Below are 21,485 nucleotides of genomic sequence, written 5' to 3'. Positions count from 1 at the left end.
AGCCCTCATCTCCAGCTGTCTGTCTAGGTACCATCTGTTTTTCTAGGCCAACCTCAAATAATAGACCCTCTCTGAAACTTCAGATACCATAATTTTCTTAAGGCCCTTCTCTCATTGTTTTGCGGTGATGTAAATACTCACCCATCCTTCCACAGGCTCTCTTTGTATCTATTGTGTATAGTTAGTGATTAACTAAAAACTTCTTAAATGAAACAGACTGGAGATGAATAAAAAAGGGATACTATTAACTAAACAAGATAAAACAGAAACAAAAGGTAAGAAAGAAAGCACTAAGATTTCTAGATTGTTAACTCAAAAAAGAAAAAAGTACTTAAGGCAGAGCTAGTTGCATGATAGCTTGAAACAGTAGTGCTGAGCGCTTTTAAAATTTCTTTTAAATTAAAAAAAAACACAGCTTCATTGAGATGTAACTCACATACCATAAAATTCACCCTTTTTAAGTGTCCAATTCAGTGCTTTTATGTTCACAGGGTTGTGCAACCATCACCACTACCTTAGAACATTTTTATCACCTCAAAAAGAAACCCTGTACTTTCCTTGCCCCCCCGTCCCCTGACCCTGGCACCCACTAATCTATGTTCTATCTCTGTGGATTTGCCTATTCTGGACAGTTCATATCAACAGAATCGTACAATACATGGGCTAAGGTCTTTTTAACTTTAAACAAGAAGCAACCTGTATTTGCAATCTGCCAGAAAAATCAAACCTCTAATGTTATATCCTCAGTATTAAGATAATGATCAATCAAGGCAGCATATTAATAAATGTTTGCATAATGTAACCACAGCTGCAGCCGGTGGGTTGGTTAAGCTTTTTTCTCCGGAGTAGGTAATGGATTCAGCTTCATGGGTCTCTGAGTGGCCCAGCACAATGATGAAGACACAAGGAAATCATCTGAGCCCCTAGAGGGCACTCGGCTCCTGAGGAGGCCCACGCCGGCTGGCTGTGCGGGTGGAAAGGCAGAGCATACTTATGCTTTCCCTTCATGTCACTGCTTCCTGGGCTACACAGACAGTCCCAGGCGAGCCAGAGGCGAGAGTCCTGGCACAGCTCAGAAGGTGCTTCAAATCTGGCCTCTCCTTATCTCTCAGCTTCCAGATTCTACTGGTTCCTCCATACGCCCCGCAGATGAGCTCCAATGGCACTCTGCCGTTCACTAAATCCACCCACCCCTACCCCTTATCACTCGGTGCCACAGCTCAGATGTCCACTCCGCCTCAAATCCCTGCTTCTCTTTCGCCCCTGGTGAATTCCACACAGCCTTAAGACCACCCACCCTACAAGGCCTTCTCTGATCAAAAAGCAACCAGGATTAATGTTCCCTCCTCTAACCCTGAATAGTACACAGGGGTACCAAACTCTTGGAGTACATTTGCTCATCCTACAAAATCAAAATCCTACTGTTTCTCCTGGGAAATCCTCTAGTGCAGGGGGCGTGGCTTATTTGTCTTGTAAGTGAAACAATGAATGATAAAGGCACCAAACTACAATATGGAATAAACTGTTTTCACGGCTAGTAAATCAGAGGCGAGACCATGCACTGTTTTTAAAATTTTTATTTTTATAAATTTTAGACTGAGACCTACCAGACGCAGTGCTTTAGAAAATCAGTGTGTGGATGGTGGGAAAGACTATGCAAGCTGTCTAGAATGTAGATTCCAGGGTGCTAAATACAAGATTGTTTTTCTGCATGTCTGGGGCAGGGCTCCAGAATCTGTCTTTATAATAAGCTCCCAGGGAATTCCAATAAAGGGAATCTGGGACCCACTTTCTGAGAAACTTGCCCCTCGAGGCACAGGATCTCAGTGGCCAGTTTAATTTTCACTTTCCATTAGAAAAAGCCAAGTACAACTAGTTTTAACATTTTAATGAGAATTAGTTTACTAGTAACTTTACTAGAATTATTAGCACTTGCCCTCAAACAATTACAAAGAGTCCTTCCTGCCTGAACATGGCTGCTCAGGAGTGACAGACGCATGGAATGAAGGAAATGAACCACTTTATTTACTATCCAATACAATCATCCACCAGAAAATGTGTGACACTCGCAAGCCACTTAAACTCTGGGACCCTCAACTTTCCCATCCAGAAAATGAGATGGTGGGACCATAAGAAGCTTCCTTCTAACTATCAAAATCCCATGATGTTATGACTGCTGTTCCCATTCCCATCACTGCACGATCTGATCCCAGCTCATCCCTTCCTGTTGCTTCCCAGTGGCCTGCACGCTGGCCCTGGGGCATATCACAATCTCATACCCGGTGTTTGCCACTGCCTCCTCCTCCTCACCAAGCACCTAAACTTCAGACCCAACTCAAGATGGGGCTTCTCTCTGAACCTTTCTGGGTGATATATTTTTTTTTTTTGCAAGTGGGGAGTATACTTATGCATCTGCAACTCATGTTTTTTCCTACTAAAGAAGACTGAGCAATGCAGGAGAAGAAACACTATGCCTGATACCAGTGTTTCCACATCACTAGGCTTGTCTTCGTAACTAAGTTATGGCTTCATAACTAAGTTGACGAGTCAATTGTTTGGCCAGAATGACTGGAGAAACTGTAAAGGATGGACTGCACAGGTTGCTAGAAGACGCTGTGGGGAGAGGAGTCCTTTGTCACTCCCTTGCCATTTAGCAAAGCACAGACAGTACCCCTGGAAGGTGCCCCTGTGGTGGGCGCCACACAGAGCTGAGGGTAAATGTTATCCTAACATCCCCCTACAACAGACTCCTGCAGAAGAGGAAATGTGGAAGCAGCAAACCGTCACACTCCTCATCCTCCCCAAGCAGACCCATATCCTGGTGGGAAAACAACTCCGTGAGACCCTCTGCAAAGGATATCTCCCAATAGCGGATGTATTCCACATATGAACTGAGTGCTTCAGCCCTTCAGAAGGGGACAGTCGCTGTCTATAAATCAAAAGCTACTCTTTATAGGTGGGAGGGAGGTCTCCCTTTTGTCAGGAAACAAGGATAAATGAGGAATTAAAAGGGCCAAGTAGTTGTACTACTCGGATTCCACACTGTATTAATGAAATAACTGCCAGGAACAGAAATGACAATGACACATATAACATTCCTATTCTATAAAAAGTAGCCTTCAACTTTAATTAAATCTGATGCACTATCTTTCTACTAATTAAATTTCTTAACTCTTTCTAGGGATGTGTATAAGTTTAAAAAAACAGGCTGAAAATAAAACATCCAGAAAGAAATGGGTTTCCCAGCCAAGGGTCTGACTATCCTTACGGAAAACTGTACTCCTCCTTATGGAAGTTTCTTAGGGTCATAATTTTTCTCATGTCTCACCATGAGAGATTTACTACTCTCTGAGTCACAAACCTTCTTTCACCCTTCCTCAGGCTGATTCCTCTGTGATCTCCTTGCATTCCACACCCCCCCTCCCAGGCAGGGAAATGTGTGCGTTAGCACAGCAAGCACACAGCCCACTCTGAGGATTGTACACTTCCTTCCAGCAGCCATCGCTCCCCTTTTCACAGTGAGCTGTGACCTGTACAACCACAAACAGCACATTCTGCACTTTCCCTGACAATAGCAAAATCATTCTGCATTTTTTTGTTGCTGTTGTTGTGTTTGTTTGCTTTTTCCTCCTCAGGGGGAACAATTGAAGAATATACTCCAATGCAAGACTGGTATAAACTGAGGGCTATTAGGTAAAATATTCCTTTGTATTTCCTAGTATTAGTAATAATAATAAAGTGCATTGTAAGCCCTTAATAAAGTGGTCATTACAGCTTTCCTCTTCCTCGCTTTCTCAAGAGGCAGATGATTACGGCTCCCTCCTCAGGGCTGGCATGTGGCTCAGGAAACTTAAGGTGTTAAGTTAAAATAAAAAGTGGTACAAATTGTAGGGAAATGGAAGTTGTAAGGCCACGTGGTTCCTATATGATTTATAAAATCATCTTCTAGAACCACGCCCCCACGGGAAGTAGGTGTGGTGCGGAGAAAGCAGTGGCACTGCACACATATTACCACCTCGATATGATGGGCTAGTGAAGAGAACTGGGGAAGTTCCGAAGGGACGCAATCCTGGCAGCAGGAGAACCGGAGGCACAGAAACACCAGGGCCCATGGCCCTGCTGAAAATCTCACAACTGGGATCTGGCAGGCTTCCCAAACCTCACTCAGTTCAGCCCAACACTCCAATAACAACCAAGTCCCAGGAAAGGAAGGCTCTCCGTCAAAGCTACTGGCATTGGCTTTCGTGGTGGGCAGGATGGCCTTCGAGAGTAAAGAGGGGACAGGAGTGAGAGATGCATGGAGAACCAGTTAGGAAAAGACAGCAAAAGAGAAAACTGGCACTTTGCACTCTGGGAAGGAGAAGGAGTGGGTTTGGATGTGGAGAGTAAGTTTTAATATAGCAACATAAGGTATTCCCATTTCAGAGCCAGAATTGTCAACTGCATTAGAAATGCATGCTTTGGAACCTCTTCAGCTTATGCATGAACATGCAATTATTTCATACCTATTTGCTGAGCATGTACATGCAGTAGAGCACTAAGCCGAGTGGGGGTTGGGAATACACCGGGGCCTGGCCCTCAGTGTAGGGTGTTTAGTCGAGGAAGGTGTCTGATATATAATCACAAATGAGAGCACAATGGGATGTGGATTACTCTATCTGCTCCCTGGGGCTGGCGAAAAGCAAACAACAATTACCATCAGGACTGACCTTCTATTTGAAAAGCTGAGCAACAGATTTGAGTGGCACAATGGGCTGCCTGGGCTGCTAACCCTCCTCCAGACCCATCTGGGCCTGAGCGGGCGCTGAAACAGATGACGTGAAGCAGGTGTCCACTTGGATCCATGGGGGCTGTCAATTCCCAGGCCTCTCATCCTTGTCATCAATGCAAAGTGCAAGAGCCTCTGGTCTCCTCTCCCCAAGGGAATGCACGGCCCCACAGGGCCTGGCTCTGCCTCCCAGGGACTCATCCTTCCACGCCACCTTCACTGTCCTCCCAACCTTCCCTCTGCAGACAAATGGAACACCACCTGACCATCATCACAGCATACATCACTCACATCTGTCCTCATGCTTCACGGGCTCACCCTGAAAACACTCTTTCCTTGCAACTGCCTCCAGTAAGACTGCAAACGGCCCCACACTCACTCATTTGCCTGGGCTGGAAGGGAGGTCAACATTCTGCAAGTTGACCTCTGGCTAGCCGCACGCTGTTGCTTTCCTCTCTCATGGAAGCCCTCCTTCTCTGTGGCTTTACTTTCCACCCATTTCCTAAGAGGGTCGAGTTTCAGAGAAGGCACTCTAACATCATTTTCAGGGTTGCGATCTGGCCACTTACGAGCGATGTGACCTTGGGCAAGTTACATCATCTCTCTAAACGTCAACTGTACCACACGTAAATTGAGGACAGTTAAAGTATCCATATCTCATAGGGCTGCCATGTGGATGCAATTAGCTGATCTATAAAAAGCACCTAGAACAGTGCCGGGAACACAGAAGCACTCAACACCTATTAGCCATTTTATGTAATTGTAATTGGGAAGGACTCCGTGTCTATGCAGACAAAGCACCATCCTGACCTCATGTGAGCTTTTGGAATCCAGTGACCTCTCTACTTCAGCCACTCAATCCTATGGCCACAATTCTCTAACGTGTCTCCAGTCAAACATCCTACTCGCTGATCACAATGGTTCGTTCATCCTTCCAGTCCTCTCCTGCCCATGCTCTTACCTCACTGACTCTTCATTCAACCTCACTGAGACATCTACTCCCCAGATCTTTCCCTTTTCTCCTCAGTCTGGGCCTTGGCCGAATTACACCTCCTCAATAACACAGCCTCCATCCATGGTGTTTTGTTTGAAGCACCACTTCACGATGTCTTTAAACTTCCTACCCTTTTAACCTCCATTCATATCTGGTCCCTTGACCCCAACCTAAAGTTAGTTAAACCCAGAGGTGGCAAACCTGAACATCTTCAGGAGTCGGGCAGGAATCCTGAAAGAGTACAGAGATACTACAGACAACTCAAGAGGGTCTCGGCCCTCTGAAGGGATTTCGCTATTCCTTCTGTGTAGAAATGAACCGTCAATGTTGCTGTACCTTCCAAATGCTCCAGAGAAGCCAGATTTTTATGTGAAGCCTCTCAGTTTTTAACTCTTGATAACTAATTGAAAGACGGCATACACACACAAAAAAAGGCAAATCAAAGAAAACCTGCCTTGGGGTCAAATTCAGCCCCAAGGCTGCCAATTGCAAACTGTGATTTGAACAGATCACTTCCTCTGTGCTGATACCCAAGCTGCTGAGGGCTGCTAGGGAAAAGCACACTCCTGGCAGTAGCTGTTCTACATCCTCAGCACTAAGGTCCCTCACGTGACGAACAGACCTCCATGGATCATTTTTTCCATGATGCTTTTTCTGTCTAGAGGCACAAAGGTAAACAGTTGATGTGTGTGTATGCACATGTGTAGGGCAATGTGAGTGGACAAAGATTGCAAAGTGCCCACTTCACAGCACGAGGGAGTAGGGGTGGAGGGAAGGACATTCCAGGAAATGGGAAGAACCTACTGCAATTTACAGAGGCAAGAAAGAATACAGCGTGTTTAGGTTGGAGCAAATGGTTCAGTCCACCAGGAGCGTATTATGCGTTGGGATGGGTACAGGGGATATTGTGGGGGGACTTAGGAGAAGAAGCTAAGTGAGGCAGGCTAAGGACGCGTAAAAAGGGATCTTACATGCATATCACACTCAGAAGCATCTTTCATTGAAAACAATAAAAAAAAATCTTAAACAAGCAACAAAGTCTTGCAAAAGAGGTGTTTATCAGAGGAGAAAACCACTACTATCATGAATCCTATTTTTCTTGAATCATAAAGACAGATGGGATTTGTGCTAATGTTTTAAGCTGCAAGACACATTAGAAATTTAAATCAATGACCACAATAGCTTAGAACGCTCTTTCCTCTTTCTCCATCTGGTGAACTCTGACTCATTCTTAACAACTCAGTTCAAAAGTCAAATTCAGCAATTTCCCAAATCAAAATTTAGTATCTCTTTGCTCTGTGACTTTACTTTTTTTTTTTTCCACACTTCTACTCAAGTACGTAGCACTTTAAATGGCAATGATTTACACATTTGCCTTCCCTTAAGTGTGTAAGCTCCCTGACATCAGTAACTATGTTTTATTCTCACCAGGGTAGCACAATGCCTGGCACATGATAAACACTCAAATATTTGTTCCCTGAACAGACCAAAAACACTACAGGGTTCTCATGCTAGGACTTGCCACAGATTAACTATAAATTTTATTAAAAGTATTTATTGAATACTTACCTGCCCTAGGCACTGATGAGAGAGAGAGAGATATAAGATGCATCCCTGTCCTCAAAAAGTACAAAATCTGTCGTCTTAGGAAGTGTTGTAACAACCTTCAAGAACCTGAGATGTCTCTATGGAAGTCAAAGCACTTGATCATCTCATCACAAGACCTATGACATACAACTTATATCCTTTTCAAAGGCAAAGTCAGGAAAGGATCATTTAAAATGTATTTGTCTGTGTGACACAGACTAACGAAGCATTAAGTCTAAGAGAAACTAGCTGTCTCCACCTCCAGGGTGTCAGTTAAGCAGCTAAATGTATACTGGGCAAACATAACCCCAAACCCTCTGCAAACTGTATCTACAAAACAATGAGAAGCCCTGTCACTTACATACAATGTAAAGGTGCAAATGAAGAGTAAAACATATTCCCTGAAAGTGGGGGTTGCTTTTGGCATTTCCAGAAGAGGCAGGATGTTAACATTTCAGATTTGCGTATTAGTGGTGTAAATAACTTCACAAAACAATTTTGCTGAACTGTCTGGAGCTGTTGTTGTTTGCCGGTGTCTTGAGGATGATAATACCAATGAGGGTGGATGAGGAAAGTACCTCCTCCCCCGAGGTTCAATATTATTCATGTGGTGGGTGGGTCTGCTTGTGAACTTTATTGAACATTTAAAGGAATTCATTTGCGTTCCTGTCTTTCAGTGACAGTCAGAGAGCCACGCATTTAGAGTCTGGTGATGATGGCCAGGCCCACTCAGACCAAACTCTAAGCCACTGAAAGCCACTGAGTGAGAGCCTTGAGCTTTGAGTTTTTCAGGACTCAAACAAATATGAAACAAGAATAGATACTGGTCAAGTTCATGGTGAAACATAAAAGACAGACATAGGGTACAAGTACAGGAAGTGCAGGGCTTCCACATATGAGGTGAGTTACTGACAAATTAAAGTCTCTACTGGGGAGATAGTTCACGTCTAGTAGGCAAGGCTTTACTTCTAGGAAAGCATATTTTCTTCAATCTGGGGATATGTCCAAAAACAACATGGGATTCCTACAATTATTTTGTTTTAAAAAATATCAGAGTTTAATATAGACGCTAGCTTTTTCAGTTATGAGTTGACTTGCTCTTTGGGGCCAAAAATCACTGTGACAGAGGGCAACAGAAAGATGTTCTTTTCTTAGTTGAGAAAGAAGGGCTTCAAATACTTTTCCAAATTTTTTTCTGCATGTGTTTAAAAACAGAGAGAATGCTACCATGATAGCTGGTCAAGACTCAGAAATGTTTTATATCCATGCTATGCTAAGGCATATTTTACATATTGTGTAATTTAATTTTATTCATTCCCCAAAAGCAGCTGGATAAATTATCCAAATTAAAGGAAACAATCAAAAAGTGAACTGAATTAGAGACATGTGTCTACTAACAGATTAATCTTTAAAAATAAAAGCTAAATCTGTTATTAAGTGCCGTCGTCCACGAGACAGTGTCTCGGGAACAGATGAACGTGATAATTACTTACAAGGCTCTTATGTGATGATGTCCTTTTGAAAAATGCATATTCAGGGAGAATTTCCACTGGCTATTTAAGTAGGCATTATACAAGCAACTTAATTACCCAGCACAATGTTAAACACATAAGGGTCTACAGTAATTATTATTTGATGATTTCAAGAACGTAACACTGTCTCAAAAACCTGAGGAGTGCTCCCTGAGCTATGAGAAGGAACGTGTCAGTTCCCAAGCCACCCTCAGGAAGTTTCAGGCTTTGACGTGTGTGTCCTGTTGGGTGGATGTGCCTGTGTGCCTGACCTCTGTGTAATTCCCACCTCTCGCTCCCACCCCAATACCCTCCTAAAGGCTTGAACCAGCAGAATGATGGGCTGAGACTCTGGAGATAAGAGTCCACTAAGGAGCTCTGGAAAGCTCAACCACTCAAACGTAAGTACATTACCAAACAGAAAGTAAAAGGACTCCTGACATTGTCACACCAAGACTATTACTCAGAGGCAAATGGATTACTCAGACATTAATGGAGCAGAGAAACAAGAAAATCTGCTGGGTTCTCAGTAAGATGGGAATTATAGGATTCCAAGATTTGAAAGTAGAGGTATAAATAGGGCGTGATAATAAAAATTATCGTCAGTTATTCTGGGTGCATGCTTTTTTGAGGTCCTTCATTTCTTAGTTTGGACTTGGAACTGGCACATCATTTGACAGCTTTGTCTTCAATTCAGTTTTCATTATTTAGTAGAAAGTCAGTCTATTCATTGATTCTTTGCTTGAAGGCAGATTACTCTCTTTGTATATGTGCCCCTCTTATCACCTTCCAAAGCTCTGGAACTTTTCTGAAACTGGCAGTGGTGATATTTGCTAGGTGCTGAGTTTCTTCAAGCCTGGGCCATATCTTATTCACCACCATACCCTATCCAAAGCCCCGTGTTCTCTGTCTTCCATGAGGTCCCCGTGAGTCTTTGCCAGTTAACTGAGAATTTTCAAATCTGCACCTTGTTTTCACTTACTGTAGCTTTGTGGTTAGATTAATTTTCATTTAACTCAAGTACTTCTGAAGGGAAGGGACAACCTGCCAAAGATTCCATTCTGCTGGCCTCATCCAGTATGAGTCAATTTCAGGCTGTGAATTCTGGAACCCCAGAAAGTTCCTTTCCTAAACCTTTATATCTATTCACACAAAACAGTGTGCTAGCAATCTGCTAAGATTATGTTATCATAATATAGCACCAACAAGACAAATTTTCTTGAGAGCACAAAGAAGCCAGGATTGAGGAATGGGAACTAATCACCCTAGATTTTCACTTGAAGCAGCAGAGTATGAATATCTAGATGTTACAGTAAAAGTAAAGGAACCCATAACCTTCGTTCTGGTCATGGCCTGTATATCTGACATATCTCCGATACAGTGGGGTTGGCATCCTGCCTTTGATCTTACTTCCCTTCCTGGAATTACAGAGTTTGGAGCTGTTATGATATGACAGGTATGAGTTAGAAATTGTCTTCTAAGGTCAATGTCTTATAAGAGAGAAATGAAATTGAGACTCAAACAACAACAACAACAACAAAAAGAAACTTAATTCAGTGCATTGCTTTTCATTTTAAGAGGCACAGAAAGAGATGGTCCAAAGTTAAGAATTTAAAATTATTCCGTGTGTGTGTGTAAGTTAGCATGAAATCCAGAAAAATGCAGTAAGTATACGGAGGAGCTACATAAAGAGGAGTCACAGAGAAGACAAAGAAAGACAGAACCTCAGGGAAAGTAAAGTGGCAATAGCTGGGAGGAACAAGTACAAATGTGGGTCCAGAGCCAGCAAGTATAGCACACAGCATGTAGTTCATGCCAATGAATGTGAGGAGGTACAAGGACACAGCACATACCATGCCCCCGCAACACACCCAACAAGGGGGGCTAACAGGCAGGGGGTAGCCACGTTCTATTAGGAAGCAGTTTCTAAAAGCCTTATCTTATGCATTCAGCCTTTGGCCAGATAGTCTCTGCTCCTGCTATAAAAGGGACTATCTATTTATAGATGTAAAAAAAAAAAATAAAAAATGTATCTGCAAGATTCAACTGAACATTGACCAACAGACAAGCTATTTTATTAAATTATCACCCAGCTTTCACAATTCAACCAATGATGACTACCATGGTTTAAATCATCAGTCTAATAGTTTGTTTATTTCACTTTTCCTAAGTTTTTTGTTTTCTTTGGAAAAAAACACACCAAAACAAAACAAGTACCGTAGTTCTTTTATGACTTCCTTTGGACTTTCTCCCCTTCCTACCACTATGCAAACAATATATTTCTCCCATTATCTTCTGAGTCCTGGAATTTTCTAAAATTTTCCTTCTCCTTTCTTTCCCAGGAGTCCTGTCAGCAGCAGCTTGGGTTCCTTCCCCCCCCAAAAGGGTTTTGGGAAAGTAAAAAATGTAAAGGTAGAAATTACTTCTGAGATCATCAAATCTTTCCTCCTCTCTTCGTCTCTCTCAGATGAGGAAAGAGACCCAGGGGAAATGAGAGGTTTGTCCAAATTCATGCAGAAATGGGCCTGGCTTTTAGCACTCTACACCCTCGGGGTGCATGTTCTCTCTGCATGGCACTGGCTGATGTGTGGAGGGGTATTCTATGGCTGCTGAACAGTTTCTACACACGTGCTTTGCTCACAGACGACAAGAACAAAGGAAACGGTAGGGTGTGGAATGTTAGGTCTCCTGAGTGATGGGGCCGGGGAGCAAGCTCAGGGGACAGGGCTGCCTGGTGTGGTTTGTTCTCACACAGCACAGCCTGGCTCTGCCACTCACCGGGAAGGACCCTTCAGGCTCATGATGCTCCATGTCTGAAATGGGAGACCCATACCACCTGCCTCCTTGGGGTGGGGGATGGGGGTGGGGGTGGGGCCAGGGGCAGCACTATGGTTCATGCTTGTCTGCATTCCCAGTGAAACTGCACTTACAATCTAATGTGCTCAAGACAGTCTATAAACTGTTGGACGAAAACCAAAGTCACGTATTAGTCAACATTTCAGCTAACAGATAATCTAAAATGCTTAACTGTTTTGGACGAAGAAAAAAGTTTAAAATGTTTCTGAATCTTGATTTAAAAATAAAATAGTATTTTCGCATAGTGTCTCAGAAAGCAGGAGACATAAATGTTCCGGATATAGGTTCTCAAAGAGAATCAGACCCTTTGGTCAGAGAGAGGCTGCAGCCAGGAGGGAGCTTGGGAACCAGGCTGGCTGCACTATGCACAACTCACGAGTCACCCTATTTTAAGTTTTTGAACATTACAAACAATGACTTATTTCCACTACAAAATAATCAGATTGGATTTTTTACAATAACTTTTAAGAAATGCATGTTTAACAGAACATTTCAGAACAAAAAGTTTGGGACAAATCTCATTAATAGAAAATTCAGAATGGGTGACTGTCAGTAACATATTACATTCACTCATCTTCTTAACAAAAATATAAAAATAGTTATATAACAAATCAAAAGACCTAAGGTATTGAAAAACTCATTTGACTTACCGTGAAAGTGAATAAAGGTATTACTGTCGAGATTTTAACTAGTTACTGTCTATCTACCCTATAGTTCTGTATGTAAAAACTCTGGTGAAAGATTACAGAGGCAAAGGGAAGACTGTAAAATTGGCACACACACCGGAGACAGCAAAAAATGAGGAGTGTAGAGAAAAGAAATATTGTGACCTAGGAGCTATCTTCTTGAGAAATACCAAGCTGGGCTGAGGTCTGGGCTGGCTGACACAGGAATGTGGGATACACAGATGTCCAACCATACCTGCTGGGTCCATTTTTCTCAGACAACCATTATCTAATCAAACCTTATGGAGGAGCATTTCTATGCAACATCTGTGAAAGGTTTTGTGTGTGTTTGTTTTTAAAATTGACCTGGTTTCATTAGGCAGATCGTATGGCATCCCAAAATGGCATTCCCTGTTGTGTGATGAGAGAACACCTCGTTTCCCTAGGGAGTCTCAACATTCCTTAAGCAGAGGAGTTAAAACTAATGAGGTGGTGCCTCTGAGGCTCCTAAATCATGTGTCGACTGACTGACTGGTAAGTGAAGAGAGAAGTAGAAAGGTAGCTGCTGAAGTGAAAGGAGCTTAATGACCAGGTTGCCTAAATTACACCTGAGGACCAGAGCCTCAGGGCCAGAAGAACATTAGCCTCTGGATAAAGGTCACACAGCTGCGGTACTCCACAAACTTTGTACCATCAGAAAATGGTATCTACGGGACACCTATTTGGATAAATGTTATGGTGGATCAAAAAGTGGCCACAAATTCTTGGCAACTTCTCCCATCAAGAGATGGAATCTCTCACCCTAGTCTTTGAATCAGGGCTAACCTGCTGATTTGCTTTGACCAATAGGATGTGGGAGAAATGATGTTGTGTGACTCCCATGTCTTGGTCTCTTAAGGCTTTGCTACTTCCTCTCTCACCTCTGACATCATGTAGAGAAACCCAGGATGAAAGACCCAACAAGGGGTGAGAGGCCCTTCCAGCCACCCTAGGTAAGTTCCCAGAAATGTGAGTGACATCACCTTAGATCATCCAGCCCCAGATGACCTGTCAGCTTAACACAGGTTTATGAGAAATAATAAATCTTTGTGTTTTAAGCTACTACATTTGGGGGTGGCTTGTTACATAGCAATGAGTAACTGAAACATACGTATATTGTGTTAATATGTACAATGCTGATATAAATAAATATGTTGGTGAGATCTAAATTCATATTCATTGATAATTTCCTGGACTTAAAAACAACAAAACATTGTTGTTTAAAAAAACAAAACAACAACAACAAAAAAACAGCAGTAGAGAGCACAGGGCTTTGAATCAAAGAATCGGGTTTGAGACTTGGATTTGCTCTGCCATGTACCAGAGAACAGTTGTGATTTTGTACAAGTCACTTATTCTCTCAACCTCTGTTTTCATATCTATAAAATCCTCATGGCCTTAGATGATGATAAGATTAGAATAACAAACGTGAATGAATGCTCTGTAAACAGCAAGGCACATTACACAGTTAAGCTGTCATTGTGACTGCTACCTACATGTTACTTACCAAGAGCTTTTTATTTTTCCTTCTCTGCAAAGACATCGTTTGGATCAAGGTACCTACCCTAACTTTCTGTGCTGTAAGTTTCCTTTCTCATGAAGGTGTTTGTATACACACATGCATAGAGCACAAAGGGACTTCCAAAGACCAGAAGGTGTCATGAGCGCATGCCCAGTCCCAGTTTTACTCTTTGTCATCATGTAGTACTTAGGTCCAGTGTAAGGCCCAGAGCCACTCTCGCTCCCTTTCACCGTCTCCTGATGGGAGCTGCCATACAGCTCCCATCATATTCCAGTGCCAAGAGAAAAGGAGGAAAAGAAGTGGCAGGGTGCCTGGAAACCTAAACTAAGCTGAGGGAAGGAAGAATTAAAAATGGTTAAAAGCTAATTATATCACACATAGGAATGATGTCTAAACAGGATGTAGATCAGGAGGACAGACAGCAAAAGTGGGAAAATGAAGGATGGGACACTAAGGAGAAGTAGAGAGGCAGCAAAGAGAGGAGGAATAGCTTAGACTGAGAAAAGGCAGAGGGAGGTCAGAAAACTAGTACTTGTCAGGGATAGAAATGGAAAGAGACATCCGTGCGTGAAAAGAACATCTAGAGGGTAGTGTCTGTCTCTTGTGAGAGCTCAATTTATGTGTGATGAATGAATAACTGAATGAATGAACTGAAAACAGACAACTCAAAAGAAAATTCACACACTGAGCAAGGACTCACCCAGCAATAGGGCAGTTACAGGCCTGAATGGGTGAAACAGTCTCACTGGGAACGGCAATTCCATCTGGATGGGCATGAAGGAGGAAGCAATTTATTCTTTAAGATGAAAGGGGGAAGGTCCACAGGCTTCTTTTCTAGTCCGTATAATAAATACCCACAAAAAAGGAACAGTTGCTTTTACCTAAGGTAAATCTCCACGGCTAATGTTTAAGCTATTTCTCCTTACTTTGTCCTGGCTACAATAAGGGCTTTTCCCCCTGAATTCTCCACATCATCAGTTTTGCTCTCAGATGGCTCTAACCTCCTAACAATGCTCTTTCTAAATATGCTGGTAAAGGTCAAATAACCGTAACAGGATTTTGCATGCTCTAAAATGCTCTTTTTTACACCTAAATATTATGCTCTTAAAGAGCAAACCTTTGACATGGACCACACACAAGAATAAAGTGTCTTTTTTTTTAATGCCACTGTCTTCTCATAAAATACTACCACTCTTACTACTATGTATTAGGCTCCTTCTTTTTATTTACATTTTCACATGGTTGTTTGGGTTTTTATTTTCTTGTCAAAGTATGTCTTGTCTATCAACCTCCTTAGTAAGTGGGAACCTACTTACTATGCTAAACTAGGTTAAGCCATAGTCTGAACATATTCTGTACTTAACCAGTTCACTCAGTATTAATGCATACACAGAGAAAAAGAAAGAAAACATAATTCCTGATTTCAAGAAACACCCTTTAGTTGGTAAGACAAGACTTGATGCATGTAACAGTCAAAGAACAATGCAAGGAAGTACATGATTAATTGGTAACATGGAAAGAGATATTTGGGGAGTTCCTAGGGAGTGGGACGGGTGTTGGTTGAAGCACGAAGACCTTGTGAACAAAGTGGAATTTAACTGGAATCCTGCAGAATGACCAATATTAGAAAAGGTGGAAGGGAGAGATAAAGGCATCGTGTCCTTTGAGAGGTGATGAGAGGTGAGGCTTGGTGCTTGGAATGGAGGGTTTCTGAAACATTGAAAACTGAACCATAAAAAAGGGGCTTGGGGAAAAACTACCAGGGTTTTAAAGTGAGACAAGGAGTAGTATTACCACTCAATGGCAGGAAGATAATTTTTCTCCTCTTCAAAATGTAAGTCATCATGACTAAGAGTGGGCCTGTTCATTCGTTCATTTATTCATCCATCCCTCCACCCACCCACCAATAAATACAGGTTGGCATATTGCATCAAATCTGAATCTAGGTATAGGAGGCTACAACATATTCTCTTTCCTTGAGAATCACACAGAGTAGGAGACACTGACCAAAAAAAGCAATGATTTCAATGTATTATTAAATACATTGTGTTATGATAAAGAGATACATGGGAATTAAATTACAAGGGATCAGAGGAGGGATACCTACGTCATCCTGGGGGACTGAAGGCTGAAAATACTTCAAAGAGAAGGAAATGTAGTCTTGAAAGAGGATTAAAAGTTGTAGAAGGGGGGAAGAGTCCACTGCAAATGCAAAGGCACAGAGCATGAAAAGGGAGGGGGCCTGATTCAGGTGGGAACCAGGATGAATGTGGAGAAGGGGCAGGGGGTGAGTAGGGGTCACCGACTATCTAAAATACAGGAAGCTAAAGAGCTGTGAGAACATACCCCTTCCCTGCCAATAATTTACAGTGGGATTTTGAATGACTTCCTTCTCCATGTTTTCAATTTCTTCATTTAACTGACCACTCTTAGTTCTGAATGCCAAAGTCAAAATTACGTCCATACAATAATAACCATCCTGAGGTTTATGTTTACAGGACTCACAGAAGCTTGGAGATAAAATGGAAGGCATCTCGTTGAACCTCCCTTCCAATGTAACATTTCTGCTAAGCATTCCTGGCAGGTGGCCATCCAGACGGAAAGAAATCTCTCCAGCTCCAGGAGCTCAGTCCATCTCAGGAAGCAGCCCAATTCATTACTGTACATCATTGGTTGTGAGAAATTTTTTTCTTAAACTGAGAATAAATATGTCTTCCCGCAGCTTCCACCCATTTTGACCCCCTAGAGTGACTGAAAAAAAAAAACACCTATTGTGCCTCCTACATGCAGATGGTACTATATTACATTTATAACAGTGAATTGAGGGTTGTCCCTTTTCCTCACTGAAGGACTTGTTAATTAACAACTGGCTGAGCTTTGATTAATTAGGTTCTCTAATATAATGTGCCACATTCCCTTTCATGAAGACCTTGAAGGGACATCTGTTACTGTTAGTAATGCTCCATTTTCTTCCTTTACTGATTAGTGATATCTTATGTTTGCACAATAATTCTCCCTTTTCCAAGCAAGCATCTTCACATAAATTACCGTATGGTAATGTCTAAGAAAGTGCCTACCGCTGCTATTATGTTGTTATCTTCACAAAAACCTTTGTATTTATTTTATGATACACTGTAAAAAATAGGGCGAGTCCCATAAAACATGTCTGTGAAAACCTAGGGTTTCTGACAAAACAAAGGGCAAGAGACGTCAAAGAACTGATGTATTTTAAGAACAGAAAGAAGAAAAAAGTAATTATCAGAACAAACTCCAATTAGGGACAAATAAATAATACTTACTTTAACCAAGGACCATGTATTTTCCTGTCTTAACATTTGTATAATCACAACTACTCATGCAACAAACATATATACTAAGTGCCCGGCACTGGGACAAAAGAGACAGCGTGAAGTAAAGCACTGTTTTAACTTTGGATATTAAATGTAGAGCAAAAGTTGAAAGAAATGAGATGATTTAGTGAAAATGATGTCTTGGTATCCTAGAAAAGATGGAGGAGAAGTCATGGCAAGGAAGAGGGGAGAGCACCTCAGTAGGAGAAACAGAATGTCAACGCCATGTTTCTAAGCACGGTCTTCCCAAAAGCCAAGTATGAAGGGTAAGCTGTAAGGCGGTGCTGTGAAGACTGTCAAGGACAGGCCCTGGAACCTCTCACATTCCGAAATAAGCCTGGTCCTACAGGGCTACGTGGATGTTCTGCTACTATGACTAAAATGAAAGCAACTTTCCCCCCCATCAAACCAAAGAGAGATGTGTTTGTTACTCCAAAGAGCATTATAAAAACTTAGACTCTTCTTTGCCTCACCAAGTAATAAGTCTGGGTAGATGTGTGATGGCAAACGTTTAGGATCCCTGGGGAGCACTTCTAGGACACTTGCAGGGTTTCATCCCATTGGACCCAATGGTACAGCACCTGTAAGATTCACTGCAGAGGCTCCAGTGACACGCCCACTATGGATGGATACCCCACTGCCTCCCTGGCTACATACCGGGGGCTGTATTTGCCTGGATCGTCCTCAGCCTGCAAAAGTGCAAGGCACCCTAACAGGAAGACCTTGTAGTGACTTAACCTGATGACTCCTGGTTTTGATCTGAGGAACCATACATGTAAATACCACGTCCTAATAACAGTTCAGTGACTTCTCCACAGAAACAGGAGACTATGAGCTTTCCCTAATACTTGGGGAAAATAAACCGCATGCTGGAAACTGTGCCTCTCATGATGCTAACACTCAAGACAGAGGAGGAAACTTGATAAACTGATGACAAACCGACCTTGTTGGCAGAGTGCAGCAGCCATCCGCTGTGAGTCTGACTTGAGTTTCGTAGCTATCCAGGGGGCACACGGCCTGCTGAACGGACGGGCACTCCACAGTGCTGCAGTCCACGCTGAACACTGGAAGGGGCAGACAGAGGCACCATTTACTGTGACATGTACTGGCATTTGGAGTCCCAAAATGAAACACTGGCTCTGGACACATTTCTGTATTGCCCTTGCTCCCAGAAACCTTGTCCTAGCACTGGTATTTTTGTTTCACTCAATGTTAGAGAACTGTGATATGTCCCAGGTCTTTTGTGCAAGGAGAGCAGGGGATAAGATATTGAAGCGTTAAGATGAAAACTCAGAGAGACAGAGAATTAAACCCATGGTGGTTCTGTGGGTGGAGGGCGGTAGTCAGCCAGAGTCATTTCTGACAGAAGAGTTCAAGAGAGGAACAAGGGATTGTTCTACCTGAAGCATTTATCTGGCAGGTGAAAGAAAATCTGACCAATGGTTAGAAACCTGTAAAGAGGAAATCACCACACGAGAAATTCTGCCACAAGAAGAGGATGTTAGAAATCATTTAAAGAAACAGCTGGGACATAACAAGGAATCCAACATGGCACAGGTGGCAAATAGTTAAAGATGACTTAGCACATACTATCAAGCCAATGGATGAATGGTGGCAGATGGACGTGGAAAGATTAGGGCTGATTGTTTCCGTATAAACCATCTGGCATTTTGATGCATACATGTATCTAAAAATAACTTTGTTTTATGATTGTTTTTAAGTGTAATACTTTAAAGTGACAGATATATCTGCAAATGAGGGCTATGACCTTCTCTAGGCGAATGAAGCAGGTAGCCACAGTACCATAAATTTTAACCCCACCTCCCCCATTAATCATACTTGGAAAGAAGGAAAAAAAAAAAAAAAAGAAATGAGAAAAAGACATGGTCCCTCTCTGGAGGCACTTCTGTACCAGTGGATTATCACCCTGGTTCTCTGACGAGGCCAGAAATAGCCAGGCTGCCATTAGCCCAAAGTGGCAGGTGTGCAGTGTACTGATGAGAACACCCCATCTTTGCGTGTTTGGAGAGGCTGGGGTAGCTGTAGAGGTCATGCTCCCCTCGGATGCAAAGGAGCAAGGATGCTCAGACAAAGCTCGTGCGTACCTGGTTTGCACTCATACAGGTCACAGCACTCTCCCGGCTTCCCTGAGGCTTTTGACACTAGTATGTTCAGGTATCCAGGCTGGCAGACTTTGCGCAGACAGCCCGCAGGGTCGCACACGCAGCGGCTGGGTAAGGGGCAGCACTCCCCAGGAGGAGCATAGCCCTCGATCAGAACAGAATCTTCAGGACAACGCGGAGAGAACTGGACTTCACATCGGGCCTTGGAGCAATCTGGCTTCTCTTCTAAATGAGAGAGAAAGAATTTAGCACATGCCCAAGGGCAGTGTGGGGCACTGTCATCAGAAGTGCAGGACTCCGGATGATCTGTTTACTATGCAAGGAGGAGAGGGGCAAGAGAGATCTGGTGGAAACCCTCCAGCTCAGCTTAGCCAGCCATGAAGACCTCTCCTGAGATCTGCTCGTGACACCAGAACGTGAGGCTGAGGTTGCCTCTGTCTCTATCTTCCCACTCACTTGTGTTGAACGATCAACATTGTTCATTGCATTGACCAAAATGAAGAAAGGCAAAGGGAAGATGCCTCCATGACCTGGAGAATCTGAAAACTGGACTCAATCACTGGCTACATGAGAGATTTTTGACTTTAAAAGGAGTTTCAAGGGCTGGTCTTTGAAAACACTGCACGCTTAAACACCAAAATAGACCCACAAATAAATTACGGCCACTCCAGGGACTGGAGACAACACGCATACTAATCAACCTCCAAGCTCTGAATTTTGAGGAGATGAACTTAGTGAGATTCTATGATTCTATGATGGAGAATCTTAGCAAGATGCATAATGAGCCAAATTCCCATGTAATTTCCCTAAATGACATCTGGTGTTTCTCTCTCTAGCAGAGATCCATCAACTGTACCTCATTCTCCTTTCTCTAGTATTATGTATTGATCTGTTGCTGCATCTCAACTTTAAAAATAAATCAAGCAAAGTCCTAGCTTCTGGAGCCCTCGGTCTCGTAAGCTTTTAAGAAACCTACACCAACATTAGGTCCTTGAGGAAGAGATTATATAAACCAAAAGCACATCCTCAGAGCCCCATGACCTTTGGGGAAGTAAGGGACAGAGTTCAAAAAATGTTGGGTGAAAATGGCATCGTGTAGTGTTGGGGTACAGTATCATAAGCTCCGTCTTCCCTAAAGTAAAACCCACACAGAATCACATAGCAGGGTTACACCCAAGAGGTCACCTAGTTTAGTCTTCTCAACTAAAAATTTTAGTCACTTTTGTAGATAAAGAACTTGAAGCCCAAGAGTTCAAGTGAGCTGCCTAAGGTCAGCAGTAAAACTAAAGCAAGGATCCAGGCCTCCTACTTGCGGTTCACTTAGCTCTTTGTATTACAAAAGTAGATCTAGTTCCAAAACCAAGTGTTCCTTGGGTTGTTTTCTGCCTTAATTGCTGTATCTTTCATTTCAATGTCTAACCTTCCTTGTCTAATTACTTCTTGTCTAATCAACCCATAGTATAGAAGAACCTTCATACTCATAGTTCTAGTCAATTCTTTAAAAAAATACTTATTGAGCACCTGCTGTTCCAGTGACTTGAGATACAACATAAAAAGAAACACAGATTCCCTGCTCTCAAAAAGCTTATAATGCAGTGGAGGGTGACAGAAAATAATAAGCCTTATAAATCAGCAAACTATATAGGTAGTACAGGGTGGTAAGTGCTATGGGGAAAAAACAGCAAGGGGGAATTAAGAGTGCATGGAAAAACTGGAGGGGCAGCTTCAATTTGGTCAGAATAAGCATCACTGAGAAGCTGACATTTGAACAAAGACTTGAAGGAGTGAGAGGGTGGGCCATGGAGATGTTTGGGAGAAGGGCATCCAGCAGAGGGCACAGCTAATGTACCCCGGCATGTCCCAGGACGAGCAAGGGGGCCTGTCATGCAGGGAGGCCTGCAGGGTGCCAGGCGGTGAGGCCTGCGGGGTCTCTGCTCCCACTCCCCACACAAGAACGCAGGATATGGTGAGGCCAAAAAGGAACACCCACGGAGCCATAGGTAGGGGAGTCATACCACTATATTCTCTCTGGCGGCACTATACTCTCACTGGAGGCTGGATCCACACTGT

General features: G+C 42.8%; 1 protein-coding gene across 3 annotated transcripts in view; it reads right to left on the bottom strand.

The window, feature by feature from the left end:
- Positions 1-21,485, bottom strand: part of CRIM1 (cysteine rich transmembrane BMP regulator 1) — a 187,874-nt gene that overhangs the window by 84,733 nt on the left and 81,656 nt on the right. For 2 of the 3 annotated variants that reach the window (XM_019741906.2, XM_019741916.2), the window contains exons 3-4: positions 19,398-19,640; positions 18,236-18,356 (exon numbers count right to left, since the gene is read on the bottom strand). In XM_019741906.2, coding sequence (XP_019597465.1) covers positions 18,236-18,356; positions 19,398-19,640 — 364 coding nt within the window. The remainder of the gene's footprint in view (positions 1-18,235; positions 18,357-19,397; positions 19,641-21,485) is intronic. The other variant, XM_074331893.1, reaches the window with a different exon arrangement.

The sequence above is a fragment of the Rhinolophus sinicus genome, linkage group LG05 (assembly GCF_036562045.2).
Source record: "Rhinolophus sinicus isolate RSC01 linkage group LG05, ASM3656204v1, whole genome shotgun sequence".
Taxonomy (NCBI): Eukaryota; Metazoa; Chordata; class Mammalia; order Chiroptera; family Rhinolophidae; genus Rhinolophus; species Rhinolophus sinicus.
Note: the sequence above shows the minus strand (reverse complement) of the source record. Positions and strands in the feature narration are given on the sequence as shown.